The following is an 18,132-nucleotide window of genomic DNA, read 5'->3' as shown; positions in this document are numbered from 1 at the left end:
GGGTGCTGGGGTGCGGGACATGGACTCGCGGGTGCTGAGCGAGGCTGGCCCAGGCTCAGCGGAGCTGGAGGAGGCTGGGAGCCGGCCAGGGAGCTGGGCTGGAGGCACAGTGCTCCCACGCTGAGTCCACCCCGCAGCTGGCGGCTCCGCTCCCCACCCAGCCCCGGGGGCCGCTGACGATGCTGCGGATGCTGCGGGGCCAGCGGGGCCGGCGACCAGCGCAAGGCGGGGTGCGGAGCCCAGTGCCAGGAGGGCTGAGGTGGGCGCAGCTGGGGTACGGGGCACGGTGCTGGGCAGGGGAGCTGCCCGCGCCTCAGTTTCCCTCTGCCCCGTGCAGGGCGGTGGGGCCGTGGCGGGGCCCTGACCTCATTGCAGCCGGGCCAGGGAGCAGCTGGGAGGGGAACAGCCATGAGCTCATCTCGCTGTTCCGGGACCAGGGCAGGGCCGCATCCCGCTGCCTCTCCCAGCATCCCACCCCAGGGCCCCTGCCTCGTCCCAGCACCCACTCCTCCGCCGTACCCCACTAGGGTGGTATCTCGCCCCCCCCCCCCCGGGGGGTGCAGCACCCTGCCAGTCCTGGGGATGGGGCTCTGCGTTGGTGCCTGGGCAGGAGACCTCCAGCCAGCTCCTGCCCCAGGCATGGGAACGTCCCTGCTGTGGCACCCCGGGGCATCCCGAGGGTCCTCCCAAGAGCACGTCCCAGCTCCACCCTGTGCAGCCCCACGCCGTGGCTCCCACGGCTGTGCCGTCAGCCCTGCCCACGGGAGCTTGTGGGGTGCCACAGCCCCTCGGGTGCCGGTAACCCCTCCTACAGCCCTGGCCCCAAAGTAGGGACCCTCCCAGCAGCACAGCCCCCGATAGTGGGGATGAAGGCCAGATCCTGCTGCTGCAGTGGGAGCGGGATACAACCCTCACGGGACCGTGCAGTGGGAGCAGGATGTGCCCGTGGGGATCCCCCACGGAAGGAGCAGGGTTCGGTGCAGAGGGACCTGCAAGCCCACTGGCGTGCAGCCCCCCCAGGGATGAGCCAGGGCCACATCCCAGCGTTGTGGGGTCCGGGGGGGGTGCCCACGCTTTGCACCAGTCCCTGGGATGCTGTACCAAGGCATGGCCCTGGGAGAGGGACGGGGACGGGACGTGGCCGGAGCCACCCTGCCTCGCGGCACCGTTGCCCACGCCAGCCCCCAGCGGCCCCCGGCTCTGGCCGGGAAATGGCAGCAGGGAACAAAGGCGGCTTGTGGCAGGCGCCGGGTCTGCCCTTCCTGCAGGAAGGCTCCGGGGCCAGACAAGGGGCCCGTGTGCTGCGCGGCAGCGGGGGCCCTGCCAGGCCTCGCCGGATCCGGCCACCGGCCAGCACGTGCCGGCGGCCCACGGGGGCTGGCGAGCGCGGCCGAGCATCCAGGAGTGCTGCCGGTCCCTCGCTGCCGCCATCGTCAGCCTCAGCGCTCGGCTGCGGTGTCCCCCCAGGACACCCCGGGCGCAGGGACACGGGGCTCTGGCCTCTGCCTGCAGCTCTGGAGTGGAGCAGGACAGGGCAGAGCCGGAGCTGGGATGGCCGGGGGGGGGGGGCTCCCAGGGAGCGGACCTCACTCCTGCAGCCCCCTGTGCCCACCCCAGCAATGTCCCCATTCCTATCCCTTGCAGTGTCCACAAGCCCCCCGCAGGGGAGCTCAGCGCAGGCCCCGAGTGGTCATGGGGTTGGCCGGGGTTTGGGGCTGGCATGGCAGGGGCACCCTGGGCTTACCCCAACCACAGGCCCCTGCCCCTGGCCGAGACCCCCAGCAGGCAGCGGTGCTGCGACCAGCGCTCCCGGCTCAGCCCTGGCAGGGCGAGGGGTCCTGGCCCAGCTCAGGATGGGGGCACCCGTGTACCCCCAGGTGGCTGCAGGGGTGTCCCCGTGCTCAGGGAAGGCAGGGGCGCGTGGGAGAGCACAGGAGACGGGCAGCCTGGGCAGGTCTCTTTATTTAAGAAAAAGCAACTCAGGGAGTGGCTGGTTACAGGCAAGTCCCACTGCCCTGCAGAGCCCCGGCACCGGCCGGCGCGGGAACACGCGCCTCTGGCAGAGCCGGCTCCACTCTCACCACGGCCCCGGGGAGCCGGCGATGCTGCACCAGGCTGGGCTCACCCCAAGCAACCCCCCCAGGAGACCCCCAGTGTGGCTGCCGGGACCCCATGGCAGGATGGGGCCGTGCCAGCGCCGGGGTAGGGGGATGCTCGGGGGTGGCTGAGCGCCAGGGCTGGCACAGGGGGGCTGAGGGCCTCCCCCCATGCCTTGTGCAGCCGTGCTGGTGCAGGGGGTGGGGGTGGCAGGTCCCCATGGAGTGCTCAGGGTGGGGGGGGCAGGTCTCTGTGGGGTGCTCAGGTCAGGAGACGGGGGTTCAGCCACCCTGGGTATCCCCTTCTCAGGAAGCGTTGCTCTGCGCCGGGACCAGAGAGGCTCGCCCAAAAGCAAACGCTGACAGCCAGGGCCGGGGTGGGGGTCCCACGGGGCTAGGGGAGCCCGGCTGCCCCCGGGGCAGACGGCCAGTTAGTGCAAATCAGGTCTGTATTATTAAAGCTGGCAGCTTCAGGCTGGCGGCCCCGGACCCGCCGTCCCCGGGTGGGCAGCGAAGCTCTGGGAGGCACTGGCGTGGGCAGGGGGGCTCTGGGGGGCACCGGGGCAGGGGCAGGATAGTCTCTCGCTGGTCACCAGCAGCCCCATCACAAGAGGACACAGGGCTTCTTGGGCTTGGCCGGGACGGGGTTGAGCACGGCCCTCACCGCCTCGGTGAAGACATCCTTGATGCCCTCCTGGTTGAGCGCCGAGCACTCCAGGTACTTGACGGCGCGGATCTGCTTGGAGAGGCTGATGCCTTGCTGGGTGGTGATGGGCGCCTGGTTCTGCTCCTTGAGCCGCTTCATGGTCTCGGGGTTGTTTCTCAGATCCTTCTTGGTGCCAACGAGGAGGATGGGCACGCTGGGGCAGTGGTGGCACACCTCCGGGTACCACTTGTGCTTGACGTTCTCATAGGAGGGCGGGCTGGCGATGGAGAAGCAGATGATGAAGACGTTGGTCTGGGGGTAGGAAAGCGTCCGGAGGCGGTCGTACTCCTCCTGGCCGGCCGTGTCCCACAGGTTTAAGTTAATAGTCCTTCCATCCACCGTGTTCTGGGCGCTGTAGTTGTCGAAGACGGTGGGGATGTACTCCTTGGGGAAGGCGTTGGTGGTGTAGCAAATGAGCAGGCAAGTCTTCCCCACTGCCCCGTCGCCCACCACCACGCACTTGATGCTCTGCATCCCCGCGGCTTGGCGTCCCTCGCGTCCCCTTTCAGCAGCCTGCAGGGAGGGGAGAAGGTCAGGGGAGGGGGACGTGCCAGGGCTGGGGTCACCGCGGTCCCCCCTCCTCGGACACATGGAGGGTGCAGAGGGGCAGCTCACACTCGGTTCACCCTCCATCCCGCAGTCTGGGTGAGCTTCCCGGCCAGGCGTGCCCCCCTGACAGCCCCCACGGTGCGCAGCAGCACGGAGACCCCCCCCCCAACGGGGAACTTCAATCCCTGATCCAGGGCAAACATGTGTGCCACCGTGACTGGCGTGCACGGGGACAGCATCGTCCCCAGGACTGCGCTCCCAGGGTAGCCAGGCTGCCGCAGCGCCCCGTGCCACGCCATGCCGTGCCATGCCATGCCCTCCCGTGCCATGCCATGGTGTGCCATGCCGTGCCTCGAGCCCGGTGCAGGATGGAGGGCAGCAGGGCACGCAGCCAGGGGCAGATCTGGGCTGTGGGAGCGTGTGGGCTGCTGCCACATGCCCAGCCCTGGTGCTGCACACACAGAGCAGGGCTGGTGCCGGCCCCGATGGGGCAGAGGCCGGGCTGGTGCCGCAGCCGGGCCGGAGAGCAGCGGCTGGCGTGGCCCCTCGGGGCTGACGTCCGCTCCAGCAGCTGTGTTTATCCCTGAGCCCGGCGCGCTTTTCCCTGTTTGCCTTCCTCAGGTTCCCTCTGCAATTGCCATTAAGGGCCGCATCCTGCTCCCCTTCCTGCTGCAGGCTGGAGCCAGGCGCTGCCGAGCCGAGCCGAGGCGCGGGGGCACCGCACGGTGCCGGCGTGGGAGGGTGCCCACCCATGGGGGGCTCCGGCCACTGGTGCAGCAGCTGCCTGGCAGGATTTATTGCAGCAGGAGGGTTGCCTCGGCCGGGGCAGCGGCTCACGCAGCTCACCTGCCGCAGCGATGGGGAGGGAGCGGAGGTGCCGGGGATGCCGCATCGGCTCAGAGCCCCGGGCTGGGGGGGAATGCTCTTCCCCAGAGTCCCCCGGGGCTACATGGCCAAGGCAGCGTGCCTGGGAAGGGCGAAGGGGCCATGCCCCCCACCCTGAGCCCCCGCTGGGCCGGACCCTGCCCCCTCGGATGGGGAAGTCGCTCTTCCTCTTCCCGCCCTGACACCCGGCTTCCTGCCCATGGCGGGGCCGGGTGCGCCGTGACCCCCGCCCTGCCTGGCTGCCTGCCTGCACCGCTGCACCCCCAGGTACAGGCAGGACGAGCCGGGGGCTCGGCCCGAACGCTGCCGAAGCCGCCCCGCAGTGCCGTGCCTCAGTTTCCCCACTGCAAAAGTGCTTCTACGGCGGGGGGTTGGGGGGCAATCCCCAGGTCTCCAGCCTGTGAACGGGGCCACAGCGTCGGGGAGCAGCGGGGCCATGGCAGGCAGCGCCTGCCCGCAGCAGGAAGCCGGCCGCTGCAGCGCCGGGGCTGCTCGCACGGCGTGGGATGCCAGGCGGGTCACAAACGAACACCAGGCCTTCAGCCTCCAGCTTTTTCTCCCCGCTTTGGCCGCAAATGCAGCCCAGAGGGTTTCCTCACGCCAAGCCGCAGCGGCTGGGGTGCCCCAGGGTGTGGGGGGGCTCAGCGACGGTGCAGGCAGCAGCAGGCAGCGGGACCCCCGACGGGGTCTGCGGGGCTTGGAGCAAGCGGCGTGAGGTTGGGGAGGCGGGAGAGGGGTGGGAGCAGGATCAGGGCGATGGGAGCAGGGGGAGAAGGAGCAGGATGATGGGGACAGGAGCAGGGCGGTGGGAGCAGGAGCAGGGCGGTGGGAGAAGGAACTGGATGAGGGTGATGGGAGACCGAGCTCCCTCCATGGGATGGTCACCCTCGACGGGGGCTGTAACTGCCGCCCCGCTGCCCCACCCATCACTGCATGGACACGAGGGGTCCGTGGGCCGCGGGGACACGAGGGAGCCACAGTGCTGGGGAGGGAACCCCCGGGGAGACCCCGGCGTCTTGGCCCCCACCAAGGGGTCCCACCGGCTCGTGGGGGCTGCCCCGCTCAGGCCAAGCACTAACTGCCTGCGATGCCCAACGCATCCTCGTTTCTCATCGGGTGCTGCCGCTGGCTCCTCGCCCGCCACCCCCCCAGCGCCGGGTGGCCGCAGCCAGCACCCCCGGCCCCTGCCCGGCCAAACCGCCCCGGTGCCGGTGCCCAGCCCTGGCCGCCCTGCTTGCCCCCAGCTGCCGGGGACTGGCGGGACTGGCAGGACCCACAGAAGCAGTGGGGCCACGGGACGCGGCACCCCGTGGCCCCCATGCCCTCTCTGTCCTGCAGCCACACTGTCTCTTTGGCCAGGGTTCCTGGGGCTGGGGGGGGGACCCCAGGCCAGCCCCCCAGAGCAGGACGCAGCCGCCCTCGTTGCATCATGGCAGGAATCTGTCTGCGGCCTGACTGAGCTAGCTGAGACCTTGCTGACCCAGTTTGCACCTATCTGACCTGGTTTCAACCTGTTTCCCCCCATCATCTGCGAGGCTTGGGGGGCATGGGCACCCACCCCACTTGCCCTGCTCTTCCTCAGCCCCTCTGGGACAGCTGGCGGTCCTGCAGCAGATTTTTTTTTCCTTTCCTGATGAGATCAGGTTGAAGAAGAGATGGCAAAAATAAGAATTTTCTTGGAAAGCCATTTTGGTTCCTATTTTAGATTTATATTCTCTCTCTTCCCAAGCCAAATGCCGGCGGGCGCTGGGTCGCCGGGAGCCGGAGCCAGCCGCTCCCTGGCCGAAATAAACCCAAACTGGGCTTTACTTTGTGAAAAAAGAAAAAGAACAACCCAAAACCAAAAGGTTATTTCTAAATCCCAGTCTTGCGTTTTCTTTGCAAAACAGTCCCCCCCGCAGGGCCCTGGGGAGCAGCCGTGTCCCCGGGGACCCCACGGGGCAGGGCGGGAGGTGCGCTGAGTGGCACCGGGCTCAGCTGGGTGTGGGGAGCATGCGGCGGGTTTAAAACCACCCAAACCCAGAGGTGCTGGAGCTGCAACCGGCAGAGGTGGCGTCCCCGCTGCAGGGACATTGCTGGGGGGGGGACCTGGCCGGGGGTGCCAGGGGGCGCAGGGGTGCAGGATGCAATAGGTGGCGAGGGCCAGGAGTGGAAGGGGTGCCAGGGGGGCGAGGGGCAGCACCCCAAAGCAGGAGCCACATCAAGGCACTGCAGTGCCCGAGGATGCCCTGTGAACCCCCAACAAGACATGCAGCCCCCTAGCACCCCCAGGCTTCTGCTGCCCCCAGCACCTGTGGGCACCCCAAGGTCCCTTCAGCTGTGTGCATGCTGGGCAGCCATCCTGCAGCACACGGCGGGGCTCGGCGGAGGGTCCCCGGTGCCCCCCAGGCTGGGGTCCCTCGGCTGTCAGGACTGGCTGGCTGGTGGCGTGACACCGGGGGATCCCCCTGGGCTGGGGCAGCGGGTCCCGGGTGCCAGCCAAGGGTCACCCAGCTGAGGTGGGAGTGAGAGGGGTCCTGCAGCAGCCCCAGACCCCAGGTTAGGGGGGCGTGGGGGCAGCATGTTGCCCTGAGAGGCTGCCGGGCACCCCAGCACCCCAGGGAGTACTGGGGTCCTGGGGACACCCCATCGGCAGAGCAGCCGGGGGAGATGCAGCCAGAGTCCGGCGCTGTCTATAAATATCCAGGGAAGGACACGGGTGGGAAGAGCCGCTGGAGCCAAGGACAATGTTGGCAGCAGAACAGATGGGCAGGAGCCGGCCCCGGCGGGGGACACGGGGAAGCTGCTGCAGCCAGAAGCGGGGTGCGAGGGGCGGCTCTCCCGGGACACAGGGATGAAGTGATGCCCCACTGCACTTGCAGCTCCCTATCCATCGGGGTGCAGGGTGGTCCCTGAGCACTAGCCACAGACCCACGGTGGGACATGGTGTGCGTCGGTCACTCTGAGTTCAAACCCCACACCCCCAAACTGGCCATGGGGCCGTGACACCCCGGGGTGAGCTGGCACCCAGCAGGCATCTATCCCAGGAAACACCCGGCCTGAGTCAGCGGGTCTGCTAATGAAGGGGATGGGGCACAAGTGGAAACGCTCGTGCCCATGAGAGCATCACTGCTACGGGGAAAAGGAGGAGAGGAGGCGGAGGCGGCGGGCAGGGGGCCACTTCCCCATGACCCAGGGCCCCTGGGGCTGTGAAACCCCAGCGTGGGCTGAGGCTTGCCACTGGCAAGCAGCAAACGTGGGGGCACACGCTGCCCATGGAGGGGCTGTGGTGGGATCTGGGTGCTCGCACAGGCCTGTTTTTGCTCTCGCCGTCGCTGGCACCACGGGCACTGCCGGCTCCAGTGGCACGGCGAGGGCACCCACAGGCACGGCTGTGCTACCTGCATGCACAGGGCGAACTGCTCACCAGCAGCCAAAACCCCGAATCCCTCCCTGGGAGCCAGGGAAGGGGGCAAGTTGTGGGCGGCAGGAGGGCTTTGGCTCCAGCCCCCCTTGGAGCTTCCCCTCTGCCACACCAACGCTTCCAGCTGCAGCCCCTGGGGCTCTGACCCCCGGGTCATGCTCCCGACCCATCCCCAGAGCCCCTGCCAAAGCCCCAGCCTCCCTCGGCAGCCTGGGAAGGATGAGGGGTGCTGCGGGGACCTGCAGCCACGTGGGCTCCGGCCCCGCTGGCCCGCCTGCCCCCCACGACAGGAAGGGAGGTGGGAGCCGTGCTGGACAGGGGCCAGGACCCCCAGCCAGGACGGGGCTGGGGGATGCACAGCGGCATCCCTGCAGTGCCAGGCTGGGGCCAGAGGTAGCCTGTGGTCCCCGAAGCATCCTGACACCATGAGAAGAGAGGGTCCTGCAGCCCCCAGCCACTGGCCTGCGGCGCCAGGGGACATGGGGCAAGCACAGCCCTGTCCCTAGTGTGCTGCCTGCCTGCCTGCCCTGCCCGCTGCCAGCACCCCTGCCCACACAAGGGCAGCTCTGTTCTCCCGGGAAGTCTGTGGCCAGCAGCACCCTTAACCCCTTCTGCCCACTCCCAGAGGTGCCGGGGCACAGGCAGCCTTGTGGGGCCAAGGGGCACAGCCCGCATGGGGCACCAGAGGTGCCTACCCCTTCCCCAGCCCTACGCCCTGGCCCCACAGGAGGGGAACCGGAGGAGGAAGAGGAAGAGTCAGAGCACGGGGTGGAGGTTCTGCACAGTTCAGCACCCCCCACCGCAGCGGGACCCCAGCCACCCTCTGTGCCACTGGGGTGCTCGGCAAGAATTTGGGGTGCTGGGGAGAGGGCACGGGCAGGCGAGCGGGGCTGTGGATGATGCACCATAACCTCCCTCCGCCCCATCGCTACCCCCCGGGACGGGAAAAGCGACTCATCTCTTCAGCAGAAAAGGGAAGCAAAACCCTATCGCCGTCTCTCACAGCCAGGGCATCCCCCCACTGGGTTTTTCCGCCAAGGGAGCAGCCGCCCCTGCAGCACCCAAACCTGACCCGACCTGACCAAAGCAAAGCCAAGCGTGCCGCGCGGCCTGCGCTCTGCGCACCCTGCACCCCACACCACGTACTCTGCACCACACGCGGCGCACCCTGCGCCCCACGCCGTGCTCCGCAAACCACGCACGGCGCGCGGTGCGCAGCAGCCCCAGCATCCCCCACCGCGGCCCGCGCTGCGCCCCACACCGTGCCCCCCAGTCACCCCATCCCCAACAGACGGGCTGGCGCAGACCAACGCGGGGCTGGGGATCGGCAGCCGCGATGGCCGAGGTCGCTCCTGCTCTGCCGGGGAGAGCGGCACAGCGTGGCCCCCCCAGCAATGCCGCCGGCTCAGCAGCAGAAAGAGGAAACTTATAGAATCTATAAATACTGTGCAGGGACCCCGTGGGGCCGAGCGCGCTGGCCCGGCACCAGACACCAGTGGGAGCGGGACGGGGGTGGTTTCTGCCACAGCCGCAGCAGGGACCTGGTGCCGGCGTGGCCGAGATGGGGTCCCGGCTCTGTGGGACACGCCCCGAGGTGCACTGTCACCGGTACCCCTGGGTCCTGCTGTCACAGCTAAAATAACTTCCATGCTGAGTTGGAGGATTTTGATTTTCCTCATTTTCCAGCTGCAGGCTTGTTGTGACTAATTTCCTCATTTTATTTCCCTCCCGGGCTGGTGAGCTCCGCCGCCAGGTCCCGCTCTGCCCCTCGGCACGTCCGTGGCTGCTCCCGACCCTCGGCCTCCTGCTCGAGGCGCTGCCAAAGTCAGGGCTGGAGCAGGCGCCAGACCCCCGCGGGGTGATGCTGCAGCAGCAGCCCCTGAGCCGGGGCCAGCCCTGGCCAGCGAACCCCCTCCCCATGCCAGCGGTGGGATGGGGCCGGCATCGGCCAGGGCTGCTCCCAGTCAGACACGGTTGCCAGCGTCGGGGGGGATCCTGGGACAGACGGAGGGATGGTGGGTGGGTGGGTGGAGGGATGATGGATGGATAGGGGGAGGGAAGGAGGGATGGATGGGGCCAGCCAGGCCACTCTCCATGGCCTCGGGGTGAGAAAACAGCCCGGCACAGCTCACGCTGACAGGCGGCCATGCCAGCACCAGGCCCATTGGCACCTCTCAAGGCCACGGTCAAAGCAAAGCTCCGGGCGCAGGACGCCCGACCCCAGCCCCCAGCCCACGCAGGGCACGCACCACACCTGCGCCTGCTGGCCGGCCCCACTGCTGCCATGAGGTGTGCCGGCCTCGGGCGCCTCCCAGCATCACCAGCAGTCCCCCCGCACCCGCAGATGCTTGCGGCCACCCACACCCGCAGCGCCAGCCCTGCTGCCCACCCGAGCCACAACACCCACCGCATCTCAGCCCCGGCAGCGGGGGCTGGATGGTGCCCCCGCAAGCCACCATCGGCCCTTCGGCAGCTGCTTCTTCCACCAAGAGAAGAGGAGGGAGCCCAGCGGGACCCCAGCCCATGCACCCACCCACGGCACCATGGCCACACCGTGCCCCTCCCAGGGCCGACGTCTCCCCCAGGCACCCGGGGACCCACGTGTGCCCCTGCTCTGCAGTGAGCCGGCGGCGAGACGGCACAGAGAGGTGGCACAAGCCAAATCGGGAGCTGGTGTTTGACCAACACACGGCGCATCCCCCCGCTGCCCCCCAGCACATCTCCCCACCACCCCGCACCAGGAGGGGAGGGAAGGGCTCCCCGAAGCCTCTCCAGAGGTGACCCCAAGCTCACAAAAGGAGAGTTGCGGGGCTGCAGCACAGACTCACCATCCGCCCGGCAGGGGGGGCCTGGGGTGGCCCCGGGGGTGGCCCAGCAACAAGCGCCCGCCACAGCCTGCCACCCACCCCAGGGACAGCCCCGTCACACAGCAGGGCTGGTGTTGCTCCCCTGCTGCACCGTGCCACCCCCGCAGCTCCGAGCACGCTGTGGTGTGTGAGCGCACGGCGACGCGAGCGCCGCAGCGTGCACCACAGCATGCAATGGGCACGGCGGTGCCTGAGCCATGTCTGCTGAACACGTGCTGCAGCACTTCTGTTGCAGCGTGTTGCAGCGTTGCACCCTGTGTTGCAGCGCGTGATGGCGTGCGCAAGCGATGCGTGTGCTGCAGTGCGCACAGCATTGCAACGAGCGTTGCAGCGTGTACGGGACGTGCAGCGTGTGTTGCAAGGGGCATGTTGCAAGGTGTATGCAGCGTGGTGCCACGCATGGGTGCTGCAGCGGGCGCAGCGGGCACGTGTCTGCAATGACATGCAGTGCAGCATGCGCGCAGTGCCCCGCAGAGTGCGGCGCCGAACCTTTCTTTCAGTGGGTGCAGCACACGGTGCAGAACCCTGCGGTGTGTGTGCTGCGTGGTGCAGTGGGGTACCTGGTGTGCAGCAGGGGCAGCGGGCAGGGCAGTGGGCACAGGGGCAGGGCAGTGGGCAGCGCAGCGGGCACGGGGGGCAGCGCAGTGCCCTCTGGCGTGCAGTGCAGCCCGTGCAGTGGCAGGCGCGGTGTGCAGTGCCCTTCCGCTCATGCAGTGAGCAGTGTTGCATGTGCAGTGCCGGTAGTGTGACCGCTGCATGGCGGGGGTGCAGTGGGTGCGGTGCCGGGGCTGCAGCTCTAGTGGGTGCGGTGCCGGGGGGTGCAGTGCTGGTGGGTACAGAGCCGGGGGATGCAGTGCTGGTGGGTGCTTAGCCGGGGGATGCAGTGGGTGCCGAGCCGGGGGATGCAGTGGGTACAGAGCCGGGGGATGCAGTGCTGGTGGGTGCTTAGCCAGGGGATGCAGTGGGTACAGAGCCGGGGGATGCAGTGCTGGTGGGTGCTTAGCCAGGGGATGCAGCGGGTACAGAGCCGGGGGATGCAGTGCTGGTGGGTGCTGAGCCGGGGGGTGCCGCGACCCCGCAGGGTGGGGGGTGGGGGTCGGGCTGTGCCGGGCCGCTTCTGCCCCCGCCCCGTCCCGCAGCCGCCGGCCCCGCCGGCGTCCGCAGCTCCTCTCCCGGGGCCGCTCCCCGGGCGGGCGGCTGGAGCGGCACCCCCCGCAGCCCGTTAGCCCCGAGCCCCCGTCAGCATGTGTGTCCCCCCGCCCCGGGCCGGTCCCGCTGCCGGCGCCCCCGCCCTGGCCCCGCGGGCGGCTCCTCCCGCCGCCCCCACCCGGACCCGGCACCCCCCGGCAGCGGGACCCGGCATCCCGCGGCAGCGAGACCGCCGGGAACGGGACCCCCCCCCCCCCGCCGGGTGCCCCCATCCCGGCAGCGGGGCCCGGCCCCCGCCCGGCGGAGACCCCGCACTCACCCCGGGGCATGGCGCGGCGGCGGGCGCGGGGCCGGAGCGGCAGGAGGAGGAGGAGGAGGAGGACGAGGGAGGACGAGGAGGAGGAGGGAGGAGGAGCAGGAGGAAGTCTGCGGCCGCCTCCTCCTGCCGCCCCGGGCGGTCCCACGGAGAAACTTCCCTCCGCCGCGCCCGGCCCCGCCCGTCCCGCCGCTTCCTTCCTCGGCCCTGCCCGGGGCCGGGGGCTGCCCTCGGGAGCGTGGGACGGGGTGCGGGGGATCCCGGGGGAGCGCGGCCCCCTGCGCCCCTCGGCATCGCCCCGGGGCCGCCCCGCCCGGAGCGGGACGGGGGGGGCTCGGGGGTCGCGGGGGGCGGGGGTGGGGGTGGGGCAGGCTGGGGTAGCCCCCTGCCAGCCCGGGCGGGCGGGAGCTCTGGGGAAGCCTTACCGCAGGGGTAGGGGCTGAACTGAGGGGAGGGGGATCCCACCGCCCACAGCCGGGGCTCCCTGGGGACACGGGGGGTGGGGGGGCAGACAGAGGAGATGGCAGCCCCCACCCGAGGGCTGCCCTCGGGGTCCGGGTAGGGACAGATGGGGATGAGGTGAGGGGAAAGTGGGAACCAGCTGCCCCGGGGGAGGGGGGCGCATCCGGGGCCACCCTGCTGCACCCCAAGGGGAACAGCAGGGTCCCGGGGCTGCTGCAGGGGCAGAGCGCCCCGAGCACAGCCTTGTCCTGCTGGGTCAGGGACAGAGGAGACGCGGGTGCCGTGAGGGTCTCTGTAAGGGCCAGGTCCCCCCAGCAGCACCCACAGCCCAGGGGGGTCCCTGGGGCAGGAGGGTCTTGTGGGGGAGACGCGGCTGCCCGGAGATGGAGGCAAGGCTGTTCTTCGGGGAGCGAGCACGCCTGTCCCTGTCCTCATCCTGGGGCGTGCCAGAGCCACGGAGGGGTCTGCAGGTGCGGGACCCCCCTGCCCACACCCAACATCTTCCCCCACGCCAGCATGGGGGGCTGGGGCTGGGACCCAATCAGGGACCGTCTGCCTGGAAATGAGTCTGGCAGCTGCCTGCGGCTCGGGGTGCTGCCCGCTCACCTCACTGGGCAGCCCCTGTTTTTCCTTCCTGGCACCCGCCGCCTGGTGCCCCCCATCCTGCATCCCCAGGGCGGCGGCGTGGGGTCCTGCCTGGCTGGCAGGCACTGGCTCCAGGGGCAAGGGTGATGCTCCTCGGAGCACCAGGGCCAGAGCGGGATGGGATTTTGCTTCCGGCCAAAATCTATTTTGTGGAGCTATTCTGGGGCCGGATCCGATCCCTGCAGGGAGCTTTGTTTTCAGCCCCGGTGCCGAGGGAAAAGGACACGTGAAACCTCAGCCTGTGGCCTTCCTGTACCCCCGCTGCAGGCTCTGGGCGCTTGTGGCCTCGGGCCCCCATGGCTCAGGTCCAGAGCTGATGAGTGATGATGCTGCTGGGAGCACGTGGCCCCGGCGGGGCATTGCAGCCCTTGGGGGTGTCAAATCATGGTGGCCTGGGCCTGGCTGTGAGCAACCGCACGATCAGGTGTCAAGACGGCTCTGTCCTGACGAGCCAGGGTGCTCCGATAAGCCAGGATGCTCCAGTGGGCTGGGGTGCTCTAATGAGCCAGGGTGCTCTAAGAAGCCAGGATGTGCTACCTAATGAGCTGGGGTGCTCTGCCAAGCCGGAGTGCTCTAAGAAGCTGGGGTGCTCCGATGAGCCGGGGTGCTCTGACAAGCCTTCCCCGGGGCTGGAGGAGACCGGTACACAGTTTGGTCACCCATCCAGGCACCATCCACGGCCGCCCCTGCTTAGCTTCCGCGCCGCGCCGGCGGCCCGCGCCCAGCCTGGGCATTGCTCCGCTGTGCCCGCCAGGGGTCGCTGCGGCTCAGCGGCGGGCGCGGGGAGCCCGGCGGAGGCCGGGGGGGAAGCGGGAGGGGCGTGGCCATCTCCCCGCCGCTGGCTGGCCTGTGGGCGTGGAGTCCCCGCCCCGCGGAAGGTCTCGCACGGCGGCGGTTGGCTCCGCCCCCTGTCACCGAGCGTGCGGCGGCGGTGCAGGGCCCGGTGCGCAGCGGGGCGCGTGCTTGGAAGAGACCACCGCTACGGGCGGCGGGGGGGGTGGGTGTCCCGGGAGAGGCCGCGTCGGGGGAGGAGGGGGTGTCCAGGGAGAGACAGCTACCGGAGAGGGCGGGGGGGAAGGAGCGGAGCGGGGGGAGGCTGGGAAGTGGGGGTGTCCCGGTAGAGAGCACCGCTGAGGAGAAGGGGGGGGGCAGGGTTGTCCCGGGAGGGACCACTGCGGGGGGAAGGGGGGGCAGGGCTCTCCCGGGAGAGACCACTGCGGGGGGGGAGGAGGAGGAGGCTCTCCCGGGAGAGACCACTGCGGGGGGCCGAGGGGGTGCCCGGTGCGGCGGGAAGCGGGCGGGAGCAGCGGGGGTTAACGCGCCGTCCCGCAGCCGGCAGCGCGGAGCGGAGCGGGCCGCGGGGCAGGGCGGAGCGGAGCGGCTGGGCCCGGCGGCGGCGCCGATGCCGAGGAGGAGCTGACAGCGGCGGGGGAAGCGGAGGATGGATTTACGGTCGGGGCTGCTCGTGTGGGTCCTGTGCGGCTTCCTCCTGCAGCAGGGCCGGGGGGAGCGGCCCCCCGGCTCCCACCTGGACGAGACCGCCATCGCAGGTGAGACCGGCCGGGACACCCCCCCACCCTCCCCCCAAACCCCGGGTGCCCCAGGCGAGGGGTCCCAGGACCCCAAATAACCCCCGTCTGTTTGCGCGGCGGCCTCCAGCTCTTTGCTCCTGAGAGGGTTTTGCCGTGAGGTTTGGTTTTTGGTTTTATTTTTTCCTTTGCATCGCGACTCGGTGTGTCCAGAAAACGCCAGCGCCGAATATTTTATTTATTTCCTTTTTAAGGCCAGGTGGGCTGGGGGCGAGGGATCCCCAGGGTCCCGCAGCCCTGGCGCGCCTCCAGCCACCCTCACCCCGCTCCGGGGCTCAGCCCCGAAAGGGAGACGTAGCAAAGCCCCGACGAACAACCGTCCTGCTTCCCCCTTATTTCCCTCCCCTCCGCCCCAAAAACCCAGCAAAAAAGAAAGGAGGAGCCCAAGTCCCTCCGGACTCGGGTGGATTCTCACACCCACCCCCCCCCCCCACCCCCCCCCCCCCCCCCGGGGAAAAGCCAGGCTTTAGAGGCACGGCGCTGCCAGAGCCGGGCTCGGCGGAGGGCTGGGAACTGGTGAAACCACGGTGGGCACTGGTGTCTGCTGGGTGTCCTTGTGGCAGCCCCCGAGGTCAGGGCTGGGAGCCCGCTCGATAAAACGTGCTTTTAATGGTCGGCCGCGGAGCAGGAATCCTCGGCCCCGCGGCTTCTGGCGCGCGGAGGGCGAACCCCAGCGCGGCGCGTCCTGGGACGCTGCGGGGCAAGAAATACGTCGGTTTCGGAAGTTTCAGGCTTCTCGGCGAAGCGAGTTTTGGGAAAACTGCCGCCGAGGCTGAAGCGCTGCCGGCCCAGGTGCGTGCCGGTGCGGTCTCTGCGGGGCAGCGAGCAGAGCTGGCGGCGCATGGGTGCCGCCGCCCGCAGCCCAGATCCGCCCCGCAGGGTGCCACCCGGCGCAGGCTTCCACGCGGGAAAACCTGCCGGTTCAGGGCGGTAAAAAAAAAAAAAGAGGCGTTGAGCAGCTTTGCACCCCAATCGCGGCGGGGAGGCGCTGCCTTCGGCGCGGCGTGGGTGCCCGGCTGCTCCCCGGCCCGGCTGTCCGGGCCGATGTGTCGGCAGAGGGCCCGGGGAGCGGAGCTCCCGGGGGGTCTGTGCTTCGGGTGGAAGGGGCGGGTGCGGGCCGTGGCCCTAATACACACGAGGGTTGCGGCAGCGGCGTCGCTACGAAGGCGTTCGGCGTTGTGCGCTGAGCTGGCCGGTGGGAGCAGGGCAAGTCCCTGGAGCCGCAGTATCAGCCGAGCGATCGGGAACTCGGCGTCTGATTCCCGCAGGCGGGTTGTCTCATCTCGGTGACGTGATGATTTATATGACTTTTTTTTTTTTTCTTAATACCAACCGCACGCTTAGCTGTTCCGCAAGGAGTTGCCTTCTACATTCTTTTCACGCGATCCTAAATCCTTAGGCCAGTTCACATCCAGTCTGCTCCATTAGGGAAACTGGATCTCTGCAGTCCTGATGAAGCAAGGTTTATGCCTCCAAGGAATTTCCAGATGAGTTATTTTTGGAGGCCCTGCAGAAGTGTGGCAGCCCTGGTGATTCAGCTGCTGACTTGCTCTTCTCTCTGAGCAGAGGCAGAGCAGCGCAGGGCAGGCAGGGAGCAGCCCAGAGACCTGGTCTCTGTAATAAAATCACCTACAGGTGGGCTTTTCCTGCAAAAGAGGTACTCTGCATTACTCTTGGTCTTTTACAACTGGTATGGCCTAGTTACTCCTGGGTTTAAAAGCCCGCAGAGCAGCACGTGGCACGTGGCACGTTGCGAGGGAATAGCTGGTTACAGGTTGAAACCCAAAGTGCGCAGGTGAACACGGTCAGTAAGGGTTTTTTTTTGCTCCGAACACGGGTAACTCGCAGCATCGCCGCACCGTGTCCGTTGCTGGGGTAGCTGGGAGGTTCGCTGGTGCTCGCTGCACTCTGCTAACGCAGCTTCAAGTTAACGCACCCGCTGAGATCGCTTGGCCGTTTGCTTTTTAGCTCTTGGAGCGGTTGCTCGCAGTTCGGTGCAGCGAATGTCCTCAGATAGCACATGACACTCTTCCTTGCGCATTCCCTGGAAGCAGAAAATGAGGGTTGCGTTGGTTGCGCACGGGTCTGCAGCAGCACAGGCTCTTACTGTGAAGCAGAGGTGGGTGTTTGATGGATTTTTGGAAGTGAAAGGGGTCATTTTTGGTGGATTTTTGAAAGTTAAAGGGTTTTTTGGGTTTATTTTGCATGTGTTTTTCTTTTCACATGGCATGATTTTAATGATAAAAAAGACCGACAGCACCAGTCATTTCTCCCTGGAACAGTGAGATTTTTCAGGAGATGCAGGGAAGTGTTTGTAGAGGGCAGAAGCGCGAGTTTTAGCAGTGTTTGCTTGTTAGGCTCGGTTGCTTAGATTCCTGTGCACACTCAAGGGATGCATCGGCATGCTTTATCAAGAATTAGTGTATCTTTCTGATTCCTAAGGTTTTTTTTTCTAAAGCGAGAGTTTGAAATGGATAGTTTTACCTGCTGAGGAATGTTAGAGTTGGTAACTGAACTCCAGGGAAAATCAGATTTTCTCCTGGCTTTGACTTGTTCAAAGGCAAGCGTTGCTACCGAGTGCTTCGTCTCTAGTCCTTTCCTGCCTATATCGGGTTCAGGTTCAGTTATGCTCAAAAGCGCAGGAGCCATTTCGCAGGGCACAGAAAGCGAGGCGGAGGTGGTGTGTGTTTCCCAGCCCGGACGGACAGACGGCCCGCAGCCTGACCCCCGGAGTAGCGCAGACCCCTAAAGGTGCTCGACCTCCTGACTCTCCCAGCAGCCTGTTTGTGTGCTAGAGCACATGTTTCAGGAAAACACGGTGTCGCGAAGGAGGCCACTGCGCAGGATGTGCTGACAGTCACCCTGCCATTATTGTTTTCACCCGCTGGCGGTTATTTTTAGCATGAATTTGTCTAGCCGCAGCGTCCAGCCCTGGGATCTTCCGTACACCCCCCCCCTAAAAGGGGCAAGAGAGGCTCCTCGTGGGCATCGCTGCGAACGTTGCCGTCGGGTGGTAGGTTTTTTTAATCTTCCAAGTTACTTGCTGTGATCTGTCGGCCTAACCTATTTAATGCAGGTTTTGTTCACTTCTCTGTTGGCAACAGGCTTTATCAGTGTCGTCTGGGGTTAAGCCATGTTTTATGAAGGTGTTATGTGCACCGCCAACTGTCTCGGTCAAGAGCTTTTAAGTTTTTTCTCAATAACAATAGTAAGCTTGCTCGATAGCCTGTTTTTCATTAAATCATGTTAACTGGTATCAATGAGGCTGCTCTTCTTAATTTTTCACGTGATTGCCTCCTGTGCAGGCCAGGGCCTGGTCGGTGAAGTGTCATTGCTGCTGCTTACGCTGGGGACCTTCAGGTTGGGCTTCAGGTGTGTTTGTAGGAGACCCAAGGAAAGCTGGCCGTGAAGGGGCTGGGCTTTGGATGGCTGGGATTCATTCCTGGTTCCCTTCATGGTGGTGGT

At 67.4% G+C, this 18,132-nt stretch overlaps 2 protein-coding genes across 11 annotated transcripts in view; one reads left to right on the top strand and one right to left on the bottom strand.

Moving 5' to 3' along the window:
* Positions 1–1,944: 1,944 nt before the first annotated feature.
* On the bottom strand, positions 1,945–12,104 carry RHOG (ras homolog family member G). Of its 3 annotated transcripts, none has more exons than XM_075100331.1 (2): positions 11,975–12,104; positions 1,945–3,315 (listed from the first exon to the last, which is right to left on the bottom strand). In XM_075100331.1, exon 2 carries the CDS (start codon positions 3,274–3,276, stop codon positions 2,701–2,703), a length of 576 nt encoding a protein of 191 aa, XP_074956432.1. In that variant the 5' UTR covers positions 3,277–3,315; positions 11,975–12,104; the 3' UTR covers positions 1,945–2,700. The 3 variants fall into 3 exon arrangements, with proteins under 3 accessions (XP_074956432.1, XP_074956342.1, XP_074956247.1); XM_075100241.1 differs by lacking the exon at positions 11,975–12,104 and adding an exon at positions 10,047–10,067; XM_075100146.1 differs by lacking the exon at positions 11,975–12,104 and adding an exon at positions 4,198–6,086.
* Positions 12,105–14,387: 2,283 nt separating this feature from the next.
* The window catches only part of STIM1 (stromal interaction molecule 1), a 100,794-nt gene continuing 97,049 nt past the window's right edge, over positions 14,388–18,132 (top strand). For 5 of the 8 annotated variants that reach the window (XM_075099661.1, XM_075099487.1, XM_075099572.1 and 2 more), the window contains exon 1: positions 14,389–14,628. In XM_075099661.1, coding sequence (XP_074955762.1) covers positions 14,520–14,628 — 109 coding nt within the window. In that variant the 5' untranslated portion in view covers positions 14,389–14,519. Of the gene's footprint in view, positions 14,629–18,132 lie in introns of all 8 variants that reach the window. The other 3 variants (XM_075099746.1, XM_075099912.1, XM_075099822.1) reach the window with 1 other exon arrangement.

This window comes from Phalacrocorax aristotelis, chromosome 1 (assembly GCF_949628215.1).
Source record: "Phalacrocorax aristotelis chromosome 1, bGulAri2.1, whole genome shotgun sequence".
NCBI lineage: Eukaryota > Metazoa > Chordata > Aves > Suliformes > Phalacrocoracidae > Phalacrocorax > Phalacrocorax aristotelis.
The sequence above is the reverse complement of the archived record's forward strand: the minus strand, read 5'-3'. Positions and strand labels throughout refer to the sequence as shown.